At 35.0% G+C, this 19,374-nt stretch overlaps 1 protein-coding gene across 4 annotated transcripts in view; it reads right to left on the bottom strand.

Moving 5' to 3' along the window:
• Nucleotides 1-11,306, bottom strand: part of LOC124642239 (protein madd-4-like) — a 150,743-nt gene extending 139,437 nt beyond the window's left edge. For all 4 annotated transcript variants that reach the window (XM_047180581.1, XM_047180583.1, XM_047180582.1 and 1 more), the window contains exon 1: nucleotides 11,213-11,306. In XM_047180581.1, the coding sequence (XP_047036537.1) occupies nucleotides 11,213-11,251 (39 nt within the window). In that variant the 5' untranslated portion in view covers nucleotides 11,252-11,306. The remainder of the gene's footprint in view (nucleotides 1-11,212) is intronic.
• Between the last annotated feature and the right edge of the window lie 8,068 nt (nucleotides 11,307-19,374).

The following is a 19,374-nucleotide window of genomic DNA, read 5'->3' on the forward strand; positions in this document are numbered from 1 at the left end:
ACAACACACAAATTAATCTGACAAGCTCAACCTTTCCAAAAACCGAAAAAACAAAAGCCAGCATTAAAAAAAAAAAACATTATTATTCAAAGCACTCACTCAAAGCTGAGCCAAAAAAAAAATATATCCGTAAACAGCCAATTCAATTTAAATATCATGTACCAAAAACGCAATTTATTCTGTCGCCACAATAAAAATAAATTGTATCCCTTACTCATAATCCCGTCCCTAACCCGTTTGCTTCGTAATATGATGAGATCTCGCAAGACGATTCCCTGGACACAGCAATATCCGTTGCCGCGTAAATAACATTCGCAACATAAATCTTAGATTGACAGCGAGCAATCTACAGCGAACATTACGTACTAACGCTTAAGTGTTATGGCGTAGAATGTCTCTTTATGTTGATCGAAAAAATTTTGATTTGCCGAAATTATATCGCGACACGCTATCGAATTCGTGGATGGGAAGATTTATCGTATTTCTGAACTTCGGAGTTCGGATTTCACAATCGTGTTTTATAGGTTTGGAAAAGAGTGCTTTACTTTTAAATAATATTATATTATATCTTAGGTGTACTGCACTAGATGGATGGACGATCTGACCAAGGTCGCCGGAAAGCAGTGAATGCGGGTTGCTGAAGATCAAGCAAATTGGCGAACCTTGGGGGAGGCGTTTGACCAGCAGTGGAAGTCTTTCGGCTGACATGACGACTGTATGTTCATAAATCAGTCAATCATAGTGGATTTTGTCGTACGTATGCGCTGGGTTACGCGAGGCAAAAACGTTATCGTGCGATTTTAGGTGTCGTTGTTTGCACTACTAGTTGTCAACTGTTTGTTGTCACTCGTACACGACAAAACCCAGCGGAAAATCAGCTAGGATGAAAGCGCTTTTAGTCATTTAGGTATACATAAGTGTGTGCAAAAGTAAATTGATAGGTTGTCAGTTTCTAACCTAATCGTGTCTATTACTTAGATAAACATGAGTGTTTCAAAATGTGCTTTTGTTTTTCAGTCAATGTCTTCCCTTATCGTGAAGGACAATGGCGAAAATAAGCTCTTAAATTTCTATTACAATCCTCAGGATTAAAATACTAGTAGCAAAAACAAAATCTTTAAAAGTAAAAAAAAAAAAACTATCACAAAGACAGCAAAAAATAAACATATCTACCAAAGTAAACACTCCAATAAAAACTTCGTTAATTATCAACGAACATTTTTGCCAGAAACACCTGCAAACCGAAACTCTAAAAGTGAATATTAATTAAAAGTTTTTTCCCGAACTGTGCCCACTGTGCATGCGTTTGAAATAACCGATATTTGAACTATGTTTGGGATTTGGCAGAGAGCCAGGGTTGAGCGTTTTAATAACAACGTTACTGCTCTAGTTTTTAGGATTTCAGGTCTGAAAAATTTTAGGTAAGCATGTATAACGTACAAGTGTAAAGCTGACTTTTTAATAAGTGTATTATGGTAATGAATTTTCAAAATTATATCATAAAATTACTAGCTAATTCTCGCAGTAACGCCCACAGTCTAGGGAAATTCTTTCCCGTACTTGAACAAAATATAGCCTTTATCACTGGGGATATAGCTTCCAAGCAATGAAAGAATTTCTCAAATCGGTCCATTGCTATTAATATACTAACTACAAAATTCATATAACGACCAATTTACTAATCTGTAACATAATATTTTAACCCAAAAAATCAATAACTTACCTCCCTTCATACACTCGATTCAAAACCCAAACCCATTCATCTCATCAGAAATCACAAAGGTCAATAACCTCTCCCCTTACACAAATCTACGAGCCAATGTAAACAAACCACATACATAGTTTATACCCTAATCTGGAATGTGCAAGTTTTACCCCGCGTCGGACAATGCAGCTGTCAATTATATGCCTAATCTGTTATAGGCAATGCCCTAGGGTAAGTCGGAGTTGGAGTCTACTACGAACTCTGTGAATGATTGTAAAACAAACGAGGAGCTAATAAAATATAGACCCAAAAACAAACAACAAGCAGATAAAATATAGATCACTTTTTTGGAAGATTTAGGCCCAGTAATATAAACTACAGTTTTTTTACAACAATTGTTTAGGTGCTTTGAATTTTCACGTTCGACTCTTTAATAATGCAATTTAGCTGTTTTAAGATAAACGGACGTTTATGCTGTCGGTGAAAATTAAAATTAGCCTTAATGTTTGAGATTGTTTTTGTGTCTGCTAAGGTGTTTTGCTTTTGTTTGATACATATTTATTTTGGTATTTAAATTCTACGGACTTTTTTTACGCTTCCAAAAATAACGTAATTTCTATCACACTAGCAGATTTTCCTCTAGGTTTTCCGTAAAAGAGCAACATCAAACAATTGACTACTACAGGCCAAAAATATTTGTATTACCTGAAACTGCGAGAAATATTTTTTCCTCTCAGAATTTGTCGAGCGTATAATCCGCTAATGTGAAAGTGCTTCTCATAGGAACTCTATATGTATTTTTATTTATTTTTTTGTTTCATATAAATCTGTTATTCAAATCCAGTAACGAGCAGGATCGCATTGTTTGAAATGTTCGTTTTCTCAAAGTAGACCCCAAGTTCTGCACAGTTCGGGACATTTCGGCAAATTTCGGCTTTCAGAACACTGCAATATCTAGCGTGCTGAAGGGGTGTAGAAATAAAAGTTTTTGTCGTTTTACTACGCCCCCATTCCGATTTTATTTGTCGTATGGTAGGAAAGTTTGTGTGCTACACATTCTTTTTGGTTTAACTATGAAATATTTCGGCTGTGGTGACACGAATGCGGATAATTGTTGAAGAATTTATTTATGGTATCGGCGATTGGATAATCGGAATTGATTTTCTAAGTTTACAGACATGTATTTTAGTTATTGACTATGGTTTTGTTCTTGGGTTCAATGCTCGTATCGTGTTGGGTCTTTTAGACTTTTTGGGACTTATACTTTTAATTTTGTCACCAGTTTTTGTAACTATGACTAAATCATCGATATTTGTAAGAGTAAAGAGTAGGTATGTATTAGATACTTTTAACTCAGAAAGAGCTCAATGGATTTTGATGAAATTATGCAGTAATTACTAAGCTTATAGGTACACGTAAATCAATATAGATTACTCATTATCCGGGTACGGCCCTAAGTTCCCCGAAACTAATGGTTGGCGAAATCTCTGGTGAGAAAGCTAGTTATTTTAATAAATCTCCGAATAAGTTCCAATTAATTTTTGATCACGCAAAAAAGACAACCAAACCGCACCTAATTAGCAATTCACGACTCTATAAAAACAGCATTAAGTTTCAAAATGCAATGCAGCTTACAGTTTACGTCACAAACCGCGTTTTAATTCCATTGTTTGTTTTCCATCAGATGCAATTGAAATCGTGATCGTTTGTATGTTTGTGTGTGAGTGCGTTAACTACAAACTGTGGAGGATTCAAGTAAATCAGAGGAAATCGGAGCTGTACGTACAAAATTCTATTAGATAATTTTGCTGGAGTCTTATTTTATGAAAAATCCACTACTGACTGCTTTATGACTATATGCTTCTATTGTTAGGACGACTAGGATTAAATTCATCGTCATCTGTCGAGCTTTTTCCCATCTATGTTAGGGTCAGCTTCCAGTCTTACCAGATGCAGCTGAGTACCAGTGTTTCACACGGAGCAGTGTTACATCGGCAATCTGCTACTCCTAGGCTATGCTGTCTATTTTTCTGGCTTCTGATTACTCTAAACGACTGCCAAATAATATATAAAGCTGATATAAAATGAAAAAAGGCGAATCAAGTGGTGATATTTTACCTGGGCTATTTACTCCCAGTTTCGAAATCCCAACCTATGAAAACCATCTACACAAAAATATAAAATATGACAAAATCAAACTCCAAGAACACACGTTCGTTATCGATATCCGAATCTGAAATATCAGGTCCGAGCTCCGATAGTTATCGAATAAATATCGATTCGATAGAAAGACGCTGTGCAAACGAGGTTGGGTAGACGATGACGAGGGGAGGGTATATATACCCTACTTATGTTGTGTAGGAAGATTCTTTATGGGGTATTGAATTTCTTATATGATAAAGGTTATGGAAAATGACTAATTGCGTGGTTACTAAATTAAGAAGAAAATACACTTTTTATAAAGCTTGAACGACAACGTGATGTTAAGTGACGATGTGGTCGAAAATGGACCATGCTTGCGAAAATAGTGCCTATTCACTCGAGTGGTTATAATTATAGATATAATTTGCAAAATTTGTAGTAACACAATAAACATATACGCTTAAATGCCCCAATTAAAGTATAAAATTATAAGTACCTATCATAAAACCCTCAATTGAGCTGGCGTTAAATAAGACTTAATTATAGTTGAAAATTATTGTTAAAAACTTGGTTTCACATGACAAGTTTCACGTAAATGAAAAGTCACTAGTTCAGATCAGCAAAGTTATAACTGTTCTTCGCGCTCCTGGACGAAAATTCCAGCTCTTTCTAGTAGCAGATAGATTATTCATACTCTCTCATTTCGATTGGTTAAGCAGTTATCAATTAAAAATTCAACAAACAAACTCATACTACTTATATTAGTCAGAATATCAAAATTCAGTCAGTAAATCATATAAAAAATCATTGATGGATGAAAATTTTACTGATGCTTGCAATTTTTATTTGACGTTTCGATTCAATTGCCAAGTGATAGGAACCTCACACCAATAACCACTAACAATAACTATCTAAATTGAAACTAAGGTTGTTTACATTTTTTGCTTGTACCCCTCTTGCATTAATAAACAAAGTTTACAAACGAGTTTAAGTAAACAAAAATGATTTTTATTTCATTTTTAGGGTTCCGTACCCAAAGGAAAACGGGACCCTATTATTTTCGCTCCTGTGTCTGTCCGTCCGTCTGTCACCAGGTTGTATCTCATGAACCGTGATAGTTAGAGAGCTGTAATTTTCACAGATGATGCATTTTTGTTGCCGCTATAACAACAAATACCTACTGAAAACTAGAATTAAATAAATATTTTGGGGGGCTCCCATACAACAGACGTATATTTTTGTCCGTTTTATAAATAATGGTACGGAACCCTTCGTGCGTGACTCCGACTTGCACTTGGCCGGTTTTTTATTCCTTCACCGTGCAAGTTTAAGAATACCTAAATCCACAATATTATCCTGCATACTTTGTAACTTTCCTAAAAATCATCTTACATACATTGTAATGTTCCGTCATAAACCTCGTAAAATTCATACCCCTTCGACTCCACTAGTTCGTGGCGCACCTGAACTGAAGTTAGTGACAAATCAATATACATTCAGTGGCTGCTGCATCAGAAGGGTTGCATAATTGATTGGAACTGTCTTATGTATGCATCAGGCGTATGTTGTGATGTCGTTTCAAAGTTGTGGTGAGTGGGAAAATGCAGTGGGGTTTGAGAAAATAGAATTTTACATATAATAATGGGTCTTTTTATGGGAAAATTGTGATGGTGTAGAGAGACTGCAGTAATATAATAAACCTGAAATTTTGTTTGTTTGAACGCGGTAATCTCTGGAGATACTGAGCTGATTTGGTAAATTATTTCAGTTTAGATGATCCATTTATCGACCAAGGCGGTATGTATTTTTACCCTGTAGCTAAGTGTCAGTAGAATCATCAGCCTAGCGTTTTACCAAACTATAGTAAAGCCTGATTTAGTTGAATCTGGTGAATGTAAACAGAAATAAAAAAAGCAGTTGGTAATAATAAATGTGAAAACTCTCGATCTAAAATGCTTTTACTGGAAAAAAGCTGAACCAATTTACCGAAATATTCTACTTAAAATGGTAATAAAAATAAAAGCTAAGTTACTACATATAGGTTTTCAATTTATTCGTCTGTTGAAATATCTAGTTGGATTACTAAACCGCTTGAACCAATCGAAATAAATTCTCTCACATTAACTAAATCTAGAATTTTACCAACTTTTTAACTTAAATATCTGCATCTGACTTAGTGTCAAATTAGTGCAGAACTTTCACCTTAAGTAGACAGAAGGTCAGACAATGTCAGACGGTTAGAATCGATAGCACATTGTTACGTATTAACAACATATATTGCGTGATATTTGTGAAATTATTTGTTGTATTTACGTGCTATATTTGGCCTACTTAAATATAAGTGGTGGGTGGAAAATAAAGAGCTTTATATTTTGACTGAAACTATGTGGAGGAACTTTAGAAGCATTTTCATGACTTGGTTATGTGAAAGAATGTCTATATAAAGTCTAACTCCATGCCTACAGCTCAATCATTTCAATTCATAGTTTAGTATCTTTACAAGCCTTCATCAACCGTCTCGATTTTCTCAACTCTGTAGGTGTTAAGGTTTATCTGAGTAACAATGTTTTGCATGGAGCGACCGCCTGTCTGACCATAATCCCGTTATCCGGGAACACCGAGCAACACCCCTTGGTAGAGCTAAAGTCTGTCTCTCTGGCTTCTGCAATGACTGTCAAAGATATACCAAAAAAAAATTTATTTATTATTGTTTGTGTTTTATGTGTACAAAACTGTTAAATAAATAAATAAATAAAATAAATAAAAGCCATTCAATTCAACGTGCCTTCTGAAACACGGAAGAACTCTTTATTACATAGATATGGTGCGCTCATTAGGTCCTCCCGCGAACAAGTTTCAGGGCGCAGTAAAATTATCTTAAATAGTGATAATGTTTGCATGCCGAATGGTAAAATTTTAAGACCTTTATGTATACCCATATTTGCAAAATAAAATTCTATTCTATTCTATGCACAGTGGACATGCGACGAGGTGGGACATAGTCTGCATAGCGGCCCCGCACTCGGTACCAACGTCCGCCCCGCCCGTGATATCCCACCTGGACCGATTGTCTTTGCTCCGGCCGTACTCTCGCTGTGGCGGCATATTGGGCTGACAAGTGTATTCTCACTGTAAGACATGTCATCGACACGAAAGAAGAATAGATATGGTCACCCATCCCCGGATAAAATGCGTCAAGCGATGCTTGAACTATGATCGACCGTTCCATGAAGCTATTTCTTAGGCTCAAGTTCACATACAACATAAACATCAGATTTCTTAAAACAGCTATTTTCTCTAAAAATTAAACGCGAAAATTCAAAGTAAACAGTAGTTTTAAGAAAACTAACTTAGCCACGAGCTCCCCTTTTATGCAATGTAATAACAATTTCTACAAGATTTCATGTAAAACCGCAACCAACGCCACAATATTTACGAGGCAAAATAATTTACGTCAGGAAATTATTATTATGAACATTTACTGCTCGGAAAGGTAGGTGTTATAGCTGTAACTAACTATTCGTTATTATTAACTGATCGTAAAACTAAGAGCACACTGGAAACTTTTAGTCGGCTGAGAGTTTGTTTGGGCTCATAAATCAGTATGAAGATGATAGAAAAATGCCTCGTTGGTCTAGCCGCTGCAAGCGCGACTGCTGAGCATTAGGTCTCGGGTTCGGTTCTCGGTTTTAGAAGCTTTCACAAAGCAGTCCGGAGCCTGGAAGTTGGTGATTGATACACTCGTGTATCGGAGAGCACGTAAATGTCAGTATTGCGCCTGATCTGTCTCCGGTAGTGTTGATGTCGGATTGCAATCCCATTGGGCTAAGAGAGTGAAGGAATAGTAAGTGCACCTTTGTCTGAGCAAATGCACTATTATAACGGACCTGCACAGTTGGGTAATCTCCTTACATGAGAACAGCTGATCGATAATCGGCTTGGAAGACATAAACTTTACAAAGACTTCACAACGATCAGATAAATTAATCGGCATCAGACCGACTGAAAACTTTGATTGAATTCTCAATTTTTTGCCAACCACCGGCCAACTGTTGGCCGACTAAAAGTTTGCAGTCTGCGGGTACGCTAATCAGTCATGCGCACTAATTAATTTATTAGCGTTTAGTTCATAATTTCGCGTTCTATTTTGCCTGTTGGTTGCATGTAAATGGGCGTATTGAATTGATATTAAATTGCTCCTAATTTTTATATTGATGGCTGATTTTGTTTATTACCTATTTCATTTGAAAAATTTAAAATGGTAACCAGCTGAGCCCCGAAGTTCCACCGGTATTGATAGGGCTATGTCTTTTTTGTAGACTGTCTGTGTAACTTTCATTTAAATCAATTCAGGTGTTTTGGCATGGAAGCGCGACAAATAGACAGGTAGACTTTTTTTGCCAAACAGACCCACTTTCTAATATGTGAGTAAGGATTTGTTTGTTTAGTTATGCGAGCTAGGATATAATAACTTCTATGAGAAGCAATGTACTGATGCAAAAGTAAAGGATCTAATTAGGTTTCTAAATACAATGTCCAAGTTACAAGCTTTTAACAGCTCGTACATAGGAATTAAAAATAGAACATTCGATTGGGGCCCTGCTGTGGGTAAATTGGGCTATGAAAGGAATTGATTAACTTCATCCATGTTTTATCTTCTAGTGGTTGTAGTGCCATAGTTGTCAATGAACCAGCATCTCAAGTACGAGAGTGTGGGTTTGACTATAGGTCAAGTAAGAACCTATATACATTCAGAAAATGCGAACAAATGAACCACTTTGTCTTACTTCATTTGAAAACATCAATACAAGAAAGATTGCTCCCTTTACGGTGCATAAGACATTTATAACGTTTAAAATATTTAGCAAACTACTCTTCGTGACGCCGTCAGCAAAGACTTTGAAACAACTTTACTTTCATTTCTGCAATTGGTCACTTGCATATTTGTTTGATCAGATCTCCTCGAGAACCTTTACTTCTCCGAAATTGTTTATTTTTCTGTATACAATAGCCGAAAAATAAGAAACTATAACTAAGTCGAATTCCAACTGTTACAAAGTAATGACGCGCCCTCTCTTACCTTGCACCGCTATACTAACAAACTCAATCTGCACTGCACCGGAGATTCAGCTAAAATAACCACAGTTAATGCAACTATAATGCACCCACTATCATATTATACCTTAGGAAATCCACTCCGCACGTGAAAATGTACGCAAAATGCACTATTTGCTAAGTGAGGATAGCTGGAATTTACTTTTCATTTGCGATGAGATTTTAAGTTGGTTTTAGGTATCGTTGTTTTAGAGGTATGAAATTGTCTATATTATAGAACAACTGCTTTACCGTGGATTCTCTCGCGTCCCGTGGACATTACTCAGAAGTAATGTCTTCCTCCTGCCCTGATCCCAATTTTATTTGGGGTCGGCGCAATATGTCACCCTCTTCCATTTTCCCCTGTCACTCGTCATACTGACACTCACTCTCTTCTTTCCTTAGGTCTTCCTCTTCCTCTCCATCCATCTACATTCTACTCGGAGGTAATGCTACATTATTCACTGTTCGGAAGCTTCCCAACAGTAAATACTTTTTTAAATCGATTCAGTAGTTTCGAAGCCTGTTGGGTACAGACAAACAGACTTAAAAATGTGTCCTCTTTACTATATGTAGATAATATAGATCTATCTATAAGTCTATATAGAAAAGTTATTCTGTCTATCTGTCCTGACTTGACACCAAAACTCCTGAACCTATTTTAATATAAAATTTAATACACAGGCAATCTAAAGCCTTATAAAGGTCGCCGGAAGACGCTGGATGCAGGTCGCCTCCAACAGGTATCTGTGGAGATCTAAAGGGGAGACCTATGTTCAGCAGTGGACGTCCGCCGGCTGAGATGATGATGATGATGATGAAATGTAAAGCCTGAGCAGTTAAGTCTAAGGATAGCCTGTGTCCGACTTAACCAATGAGGCAGTGAAAAAGGACAACACGTGTATCTATTTTTACCCCGAAATACCCAAAACCCATATTCAAGGATTTCCCAAGAGTCAAAACTCATTGAACGGTAAAACCTCTCAAAGTAAACATTAGTTACAAAGACGACCCGAGATAAAGTTATTCGTTTATAGACCATAGTTGACTATAGTTTTGGTTTCCTTAGCCTTTATGAATATAATTATTGGACTTATGTTTACTTCGCCTATAGAAATTGTGTTTGGCAGCTTCTAACTGTGGTTTCACCCGCTACTAGTGGGACTTACTCTGCTCAAAGAATTAAATATGTCTGTATGTATGTTATTTGTGAGATAACAGCAGATAGAAGAGTATGGAAGAAGAAAACATACTGTGCTTTCTCGCAATACAATTAGGAAAAAATGATGACCTTATTACATAATGCATAATGCATTTTTGAAATTGGTCCTGCAGTTCCTGAGATGAAAATAAGAATAAGAATCTTTATATGACAAGACACGGTATTAGGTACAGGTGTTTTGGTTAAGTTACATAAAGTACATGCATATCTCACCATTCAAGAAGGGCATCCAAGCAAACTTGTCAGCTTTATTTTATTAGGTACTAGCTTCCGCCAGCGGCTTCGCCCGCGTGGTGTGTTGACAAAATGTAGCCTATGTGTTAATCCAGAGTATCACCTATCTACATACCAAATTTCAATCAAATCGGTCCAGCCGTTTTTGCGTGAAAGAATAACAAACATACATCCATACATACTCACAAACTTTCACATTTATAATATAAGTAGGATGGATAAACTACCACTAACAAGATACCTATCAGTCACAATTATACTCTTTTATGATTGGCTGTTTACGACCACACACACACACACACACAAACACACACATACACAGATACATAAACAGACAGTTCATTTGTTTTTATCGTCTCTGTTCGAATGGACGATGAGTATCGATTATTGCTGAAATAAAATGAAGGTGTTTGCTTAATTCTGATATCTGGCTTCAAGTTTTTATGATTCTGTACTGAAAAAGGAGAATGATCTGTCTGTATGTCCGTCAGAAGACTTGGTATTAAAAGTTTTGATAAGTATATTTGTTTTTGTAATATAAAACAGTTTTTATGACTATAATGGTTTCAATACTGACTTGTTGAAAAGTGTTCCGATTCGAGTGCAACTGAATAAGGTATGTTTTCAAATTGAAGAAATAGTCCTTAGGCGGCAAGTCAAAACGTCGAAAGAGAGCTAGTAATTATTATTACGAGATATTTGTAAAGAACATACACCTCTGAAAAAAGCTGGTCCAATGCTGAAAAATAATGATTTTTTCTCTATCTATAGCCTTTATAATTTTATCTAATAATGTTTGTAAGTATATTACTCACCGCACACAAAAGCACGAGCAATAAGCACCGTATCACCATGGTGTCACGCGATCTTCTCCTCACATGACATTATACGCCACTAAGTCATTTGCACCTGAAACAAAGAAAAATATGCCTTGAATACATAGCAATAAGAATCAATATTAAATAACTCTGAGAGACTGATGGCTTATATAGCAAAGGAATGTAGACTTAATAACAAAGCATTAGAGATCAAAATTCAATAACTTGAATTGATATGGTCATGTACCTAGATATTTTATTTCATGAAAGCAGGAGAGCTATTACTTGTGTGTGTAAATATACATGATACATATTGTCAATGTATGACTCGGCGACTCGGCCACTACTGAGCGCCCCCAAGCTTACGCATACAAAGACAATGTGCACGTGCTTAGACACACAAATGTAGCTTATCCGCTTTCGTGAAATAATCTCGTAAAAAAAAACATGGATATCGCAATAACATTTATTTCTTAAGGAAAGAGGTTGTGCGCAATCTCACGTTTGGCCACACCGATTTCGATGCGATTTTCAGCATTGTATTTGTCAGACATAGAAGAAGGTTTCAGGTATATTATTACAAATCAAAATTCTACTAATCTTAAGTAAATAAGATTTTTATTGTCCCCTATTATTACAACAATAAAATACGCCATAATACAGATTCCTATCGACCACCACGAAGCCATATAAAGCGTCCCCCATACCCTTTCCCCATTCTTGCGAAGTTTTCTATAACTATTCCATAATTTTTATTAATTTTAAAAATTAATAATTTTTATTAGTTTTAAGTTGTATATATAAGTTTATTTTTAATTTTTAAAATTAATGTAAATATTATGTAAATATTTGAATAAAACAACAAATAATAAAAGCTTCCATAATTTTGGCACGGCACCACGCAAGTATGGCGGAGAGTGTGACGTCACGATTCATGGACTTCCAGAATGTTCCAATTTGAAAATAAATAGTTTTCGATAGTTTTGTTGAAAGATATACTTTGGTAAGTACTAAGTATACCTATGTACTTATCCTTACTTATATTAGCTACTAGCTGGTGTCCGCGACGTCGTCCGCGTCAGCTGTCATACTGAGCTAGCTTTTAGCATTCGTGTATTTCTTAACAAATTACCATAACAATATTGTGTGACTTTCACCTTCTAAAAAACGATCTAAAACACCGCAAGGGACCAAATAAAACTCTTGTCATATTAGGTATAAATGAGTAGGTTAATCTATGTTAAACGTAGTCGCGCTTAAACGGCTGAAGATCAAATATGGCACAGAAATAAGTGTTATCCTAGAGAGAAATAAAGGCTTTTAATCTCGGTAATAGGAATAGGTACTTCTTCCGGGTCGGCGGTGAAACCACAATTGTACATAACCATCTCTATTCCTTATGTATTTAATGTTTAGTGTGCAATAAAGAATAAGAAAGAAGTGATATTGTTTTTACAAAAAGAAAAAAAAAACACAATATAGAATCAATAAATTGACAACGAAATAACCAAAAGACAGCCACTTTTTTATTCCGGAATTGTTTTTCTCTTCAATAAATAGCAAGAAATATATCCTAAATCTAGACTTTATTCTCCAAATAAGCTAAGTCTGCTTCTAAAGTACGTTTCGACGTGTAATCTTGATCCGCCTGACGTTTTCAGCTATATAATTCTACCTTTCTTTGCCACATAAACTTTGGAAAAGGAAAAATGTACAGGAGCTAGAGAATTTGGAAGAGACAGGCTACTGATACTTTTTTATTTGAAGGGCTCCTGGCAAAATAACAGCAGTTACGTAACGTTAAACTACAATTTTTGTATGTCAATGAGGTTCATGGGGTTAATAATCCAGTAAAGTTGATAATTTATCGGGCCTTCTGAAACATCGAGGAACTCATCATGATGAATTGCTAGGAAGTTTGTTGCGCCACTTCTTCTTTCCAGCAATAATACATAGGAGGTGGTGAAGGGTGGGCGTATCTTTTGTCTTACGTTCAAACAGTGCTATTTTGGAGCCAAGTTTGAATAAATTTAAAAGTTGAAGTGAAGTTTCGATTTTGTTTTTTTTTTTTATTATTTTTTTTTTGTTTATCTTCCATCTATGACCTTATCACGCTAACCATGCTTTACCTCATGATTGTGGTATACGCTTGGAGATTTATAACCCATCAGCATTAAGCCATGGTGATGGTCTTAAAAATCTCTGCTCATAGCACATCTATACTCCCTAGATCTAAGTAGTCGCGTGCGGCACAACAGTAGCTAACCGACTGTTCGGCGCCGTTCCGATCCGCTCTTATTGATGACAGACATTACTTCGCAGACGTATGCGGTGTTCTCGAACTTTCCATATGTGCTTATGTAACGCAAGCGGGGTACAAAAATTTTGGGAAATATCGTTGGTAGCAGCTTAGTAAAAGAAGAATTATGCGAAGGACGCAAGCAAAGAAAAAATACAATAAGACATACAGTCATACAGTCATCAGTTATCACCAACACTAATCAGGAGGATTAATTTAGATTTTTTACTCTACAGATCCCGATAAATATGTAAAATAGATGCCAAATTATCTTTGCGATAGTCAAAATATTATAAAAAATGTACGAAACGACTGGCAACATCCGTTTTGCACATTAGTACTTTATTCAAAAATTACTGTTTCAGAAATCATAGCCACTAGAAGGCAGCTTCAGAGCTTCAACATTATTTGATACGAAATTAGTTGTATCCCATCCATTCTACTATACAAATCAAAGCTATGTAAATAAATAATAATATACTATATAACAAGAAAATGTAGCTTTGTTTTATGCCTCCCGAATCTTCAATTCAATTAAATAAAGATTTCAAACAAATGACAGCCAACAATCGTACTGGAACACTGCTAACAATTACTGAAAGTACTCGAAAGAACCTGAAAGGCTGAAGCCTAAGTTTTTCAACAAAAAACTATTAATCCCCGAGCATTGGACTCAAAAGTGCTCGTTGAAAAGGGTGGGCCTCGTGAAATCCGGTATAGTGAGGGGACATGTCATTGGGGAATATTTATCGACTTGACTGTTTGGATAAGTGGTTTATTGCTGTGTGTTGTAGCTGTCATTCTGTTGTTATCGATATTAACTACTTGATAAGTTGTTATTGAGTGTGAGTCTTTATAATGCGCACTTTTGGGTAAGCAAAGGTACCTCGCTTAATTTTATCGACGGCAAAAATGTGAAAGTTGAAATATATTTTATATATATTTAATATATTTTATATATTCATTCATTGTTGTTGTATAATCTGTAAATCGTAAAAGTTGTAATTCATGTCCAGACGCAGTTAACTCAAATAATATAATCAGTATTATAACAAAATAAACATGAACAGAACATCTCTAACCTTACCTTTGATGCTAAAATTTGATTCCACTAACTTCAAACCACCCTGTCAAGTCAATCAACCCCTTTATAGCCAAAATAAACATTTACCTTAAACTTTATCGACAACGTTTCCCATCACTAGGGTTCCGTCAAACAATCCGTGAGCTCCTCAAAGTTTATCGAAGTTTCGAATAAAGTTTTCGCATAAAGGATTCGTCGAATCGACACGGACCTTCGTCGATTGCCGAAGGAAACATCGGAATATAAACATTATTTATCCGATAGTTGTTACTCCATGTTTTTCTGTTGTTTTCGAAGAAAACACTATCTTTAGTTGCTTTCATTTTTATTCGCTTTGTAGTTTTGTAAGTATTTTTTTTGAGATCTTTGTTTTTATGTTGTCTGTAACACAATGACTAGTTTTGTTCTTACCGCACTTATAAAACTACTTTAATCATCAATGTAAAAACATCTTTAACCAATGTAAGATATACCTCCTTAGAAAATCCATAGTATTTCTACATATTTATACACTCAAAGAAAAAGCTTTTCAGTCATCACAGACCTTATTTCCAGAGATTTACGAGCAATTAAAACGTACAAAGTTGAATAAAAATTAGCACCATACATACTTCATTAGTAAAACACGTGCATTTAGCTAGCTAATTAACAGTACAATCAAAACAAAAGCAAAAAACAGCGGAGTAATGTACTGAAATGGGTCGCAGTTACAGAGGAAGGAAAGATAGTGGAGATGCCATAAGGAAGGTAGGTCAGGCGCCTTCTTGTAGGCGACGTGATCAGTTACTAGAACTAACGAGATGATCGGGGTCCTTATCAAATCAAAACCAAACTGTTGAAGATTTGTCTTAATTGATTAGTGATTTTATTTTGAAAATAATGCGCGGGTTCCATAGAAGGCGTGTAAGGGCGGAACTAGGAACGTTCTTCGTCCCCCGAACACCCGCATTTTATCGCTACGCGCTACTTCCTTAGTAGATTTTTCGTTATGACATCTCCGCTAGTCATTTTGTTTTCCATGGTTAGAGTAAATTCCCAGTTACATAATTCGCTCGTATATTTTCATTGTGTGACAGATGGCGTGTTATGAATGCATACAGGCCTCGCAAATACTACCACAATGTAGGTAAGTAACGTAGAAATAAGGCTTTTAGCAGTTTTAGATTCGGTTCAAATTAAAATCTTTAATGCGCCTAAAATATTCCTTACAGAGTAGCGCGCGCGTGATGTTGCTATAAGAAATTGATCAGGCGCTTAAATATTACAATACCTCATTTTAAGTGGCAATAATACATAATTCAGTTCTTGATACTAAATTATACTAAAGTGACTGTATCGAGCAGTTTCACTCGAAGGAACTACTTCCTAAAATTAACTTTCGGTATTGATGTAAAAGAATTTTTAAATTAAATAAATACATCGTTGACTAAATCCAGAGCTCTTTATATTCATAAATTTTATCTTCTTATAAAACTAACTTATATATAGAACTATATATTATTAGAAATAAAACAAAAATCTTTATGTTAAACTAAACTATGCTATTTTCAAGCGCAAAAACAAATCACCCTTGCTTTAAAGGGTCAGTTCATTGGTTTGTCATCGCGTGGCACATGGGTGTTAAACTGTATAAGTGCAGAAACTATGCCGACACCATGTATAATTCAGCAGTTACCTCATTAGTCTTATGTTTTTAACTCTAGACGGAGATTTGTTTGTCCTGGCTGTCATTGAACATCCTTGGCAGTCGTTACGGGTAGTCAGAAGCCAGTAAGGCTGACACCAGTCTAACCAAGAGGTATCGGGTTGCCCGGGTAACTGGGTTGAGGAGGTCAGACAGGGAGTCGCTCCTTGTAAAACAGTGGTACACAGCTGAATCCGGTTAGACTGGAAGCCGATTCCAACATAGTTGGGAAAAAGGCTCGGAGGATGACGGAGGTTTGTTCCAAGATCGGCTTACGGCAGTTTGTAGATTTGAGGAAGCGCTTGCAGGAATTTGAATAGCATTACGTTGTGATGCGACTTTTTAGTTAAGGAAAAAATATATTGACTTGTTTCAGTACGAAAGTTAAGCCGTTTTTTTACACATAATTAAGTATGAAAAAGTCATGTTTCTTTCTAGTACACAAAACTTATTTAGTGAAAAAAATGCAGTTGCGGCTGTTAACAAGAATTACTTTTATTTATGTTATTTTTAGAAAAATGTAGGTAGCTGACACGCTAATACATACTAAATACACATAGTAAAAGTTAAAAAGTAAGTTGATGATTTAATGCATAAAAATTGCATAACATTTTGAGAAAAAAATAAGCTGAAATAAGTATTATCTATTATGAAATAGTACCCTAAACCATATGCCAAATAAATCATACATTATCTAAGTACCCACTTAAAGATAATTTTAAAATTGCCTTGCCATGTTCCTTCACTTTGCATAATGATAAAGGGATGTCCATCACACGTGTTTATCGATAACTGTAGTCGATATCGATAATTTGCATTGTTTTGTTTGTACAGCACTTGTGATCATATGTATGCAAGATCGCGATTTAATGGTGAAGTTTTTGCATAACTGTTTGTAGAATAGATTATATATTATTGATAAGGGTCGAGTTTTTTGATAGCAGGAGAATGATTTGGGTGGTATGAATATTTGTAAGTTTTTATCTAAACTAATACATACTGTTAGAAAGCTGAAGTTTATTTGAACGTGCATTTGAAAAGATTTGAATAGATATTTGAATAGATAGTTTAGTGCTACATAGTCCATTTATCGAGGGGAGCTATTGGCTTATTTTTTATCCAGAAGCGTGGAGTAGTTGCCCCGAAACGTGAAGCAGCTGGCAGAAGCCAGTTTATATAGCTTTCCTCGATAAGCGATCTGACACTGAAAGAATTTCTCAAATCGATTAAAACAAATAGTTCATTTATGCGTGTTCAAGCTAACATGCAACAAAACTGCAAAATATCCAGCTTTAGATTTATTAATACAGATTATTATCCTAAAAAATACCCCTTTTTAGCACAGAGTTTACCTAGAAAAGGTCCCACCTCAAAAAGGTGTGGCCATAACATAATTACTTAGATTACTTAAAAGGGCGACGATGGGCCATCAAACCATTCGTTTTTATGATGACCGCTATAAGCTTATACTACGGCTGCACCTGGGCATAACGATTACCGCAGTTGATATTATGGAACACCTTCTGGAAATGGGTGACCGTTGAACTGATTATGGAGAATAATTTCTGGAAATCTATTAGGATTGTTTTTTTAATTTATTCGTCGTAAGAGAATAGTAATTAAAAATTAAATATATAGGTATCGCTTTAAGTTGAATCTTAGTAGGTGAGCTTTTTTTTTTATTTGTGTCAACATGTATAAAACTTAGTTTTTTAAAAAAAGTCTAATTTATGGCAACTTTTTTTATTTTTAAATAGTGTATAGATTGAAATTAACGAAAATTAACTTGGAACGCCAAAAATATAGCTAGAATAATAAATATTCGAATACATAATGGAAAAAGCTACGTGATCACTTCCAGAATGTGACTCTATTGAGTATGAGATTAACAAAAAACTACACAAAATATTATTAATATTTTTATTACTAATTAAAGAAAACAATCTTGTCAAAAGGAAAAAACACAATACACGACAATTCTTTGAACGTTTTATAACAAAAATCAAACTTCAATTTCAATTATGTGACTTTTGATGCACATCGGATATTATTTTTTAAAATATTAAGCTATAATAAAAATATATTTCTGCAGTGATCCCTAGTTATGAATCAAAATTAAATTCCTGTCCATCGAGCGAAAACAGAACAAAACAGTATTTTATAAAGAATTTTAAATATTTTTTTGTTTCAAAAAGAAAACAGGGACAGTCACGCAACTGAACATCTGAAAAGTATAAAGCTTCATCTACATGGACGCTATAATTATAATTATGTAATATTCCAGATCAACATTTAATAATAATCAAGAAATACTATATCTTTTCAATAATGGAACAAATAATAACAAAAAAATATTGTACCTCGTTTACATAAAGATTGTAAACATGAATAAAATAAAATTGATCCCCACAGAAAACTATTATTCTGAATTTCTGAAACAACATCACTGTTTCCATGTAAACTTAATTTTATAGGATCAGTCATGTTGTGACTATGAGCTCAGCCCGTATGTGACCATAGATTTGGTCACAAAACGGAAGTCACATTTTCATACTTGCCGATTAAAAAAAAATTATAAATAATTACTTGTAGTTCTTTTCCATTTGATGTCATTTTAAACAGTAACTTAAAGAAATGGCGGTTTCTAGAAATAAACAGCAATCCTAATATTTGGTTACGCTGTAGTAAAATTCAAACACAAATCTGAACATAAATTCCGTTCTTGTACGGAGCCAGCAACAAAACGTCTACGTTCCTCAAAATCCTTTTGACTTTAATAGTAAAGTAAAGTAAAAACAAGTAGTATGTCTAAGTAGTGCCTGTTTCAAAGTATTAGGACCCAAAAATTGTGGCTTAAAGTACTATAAAATGCGGTCACAATACTGAATGTTCAGGATGGATCAAAATTTCATCATCGTAGTTTTATACGTTTTTTTATGTAAATAATCCAGAATATTACAAATGAATTGATGAATATTATTAAATGATGACATTTAGAAACTAAACCTCTTAAAAAAAGTATATCGTCCGTAGAAAAATCGCGAAATATTCTTGATCCAATCATACGAATTCAGCTGGGGACAAGCCTACTC

This window comes from Helicoverpa zea, chromosome 24 (assembly GCF_022581195.2).
Source record: "Helicoverpa zea isolate HzStark_Cry1AcR chromosome 24, ilHelZeax1.1, whole genome shotgun sequence".
NCBI classification, from domain to species: Eukaryota; Metazoa; Arthropoda; class Insecta; order Lepidoptera; family Noctuidae; genus Helicoverpa; species Helicoverpa zea.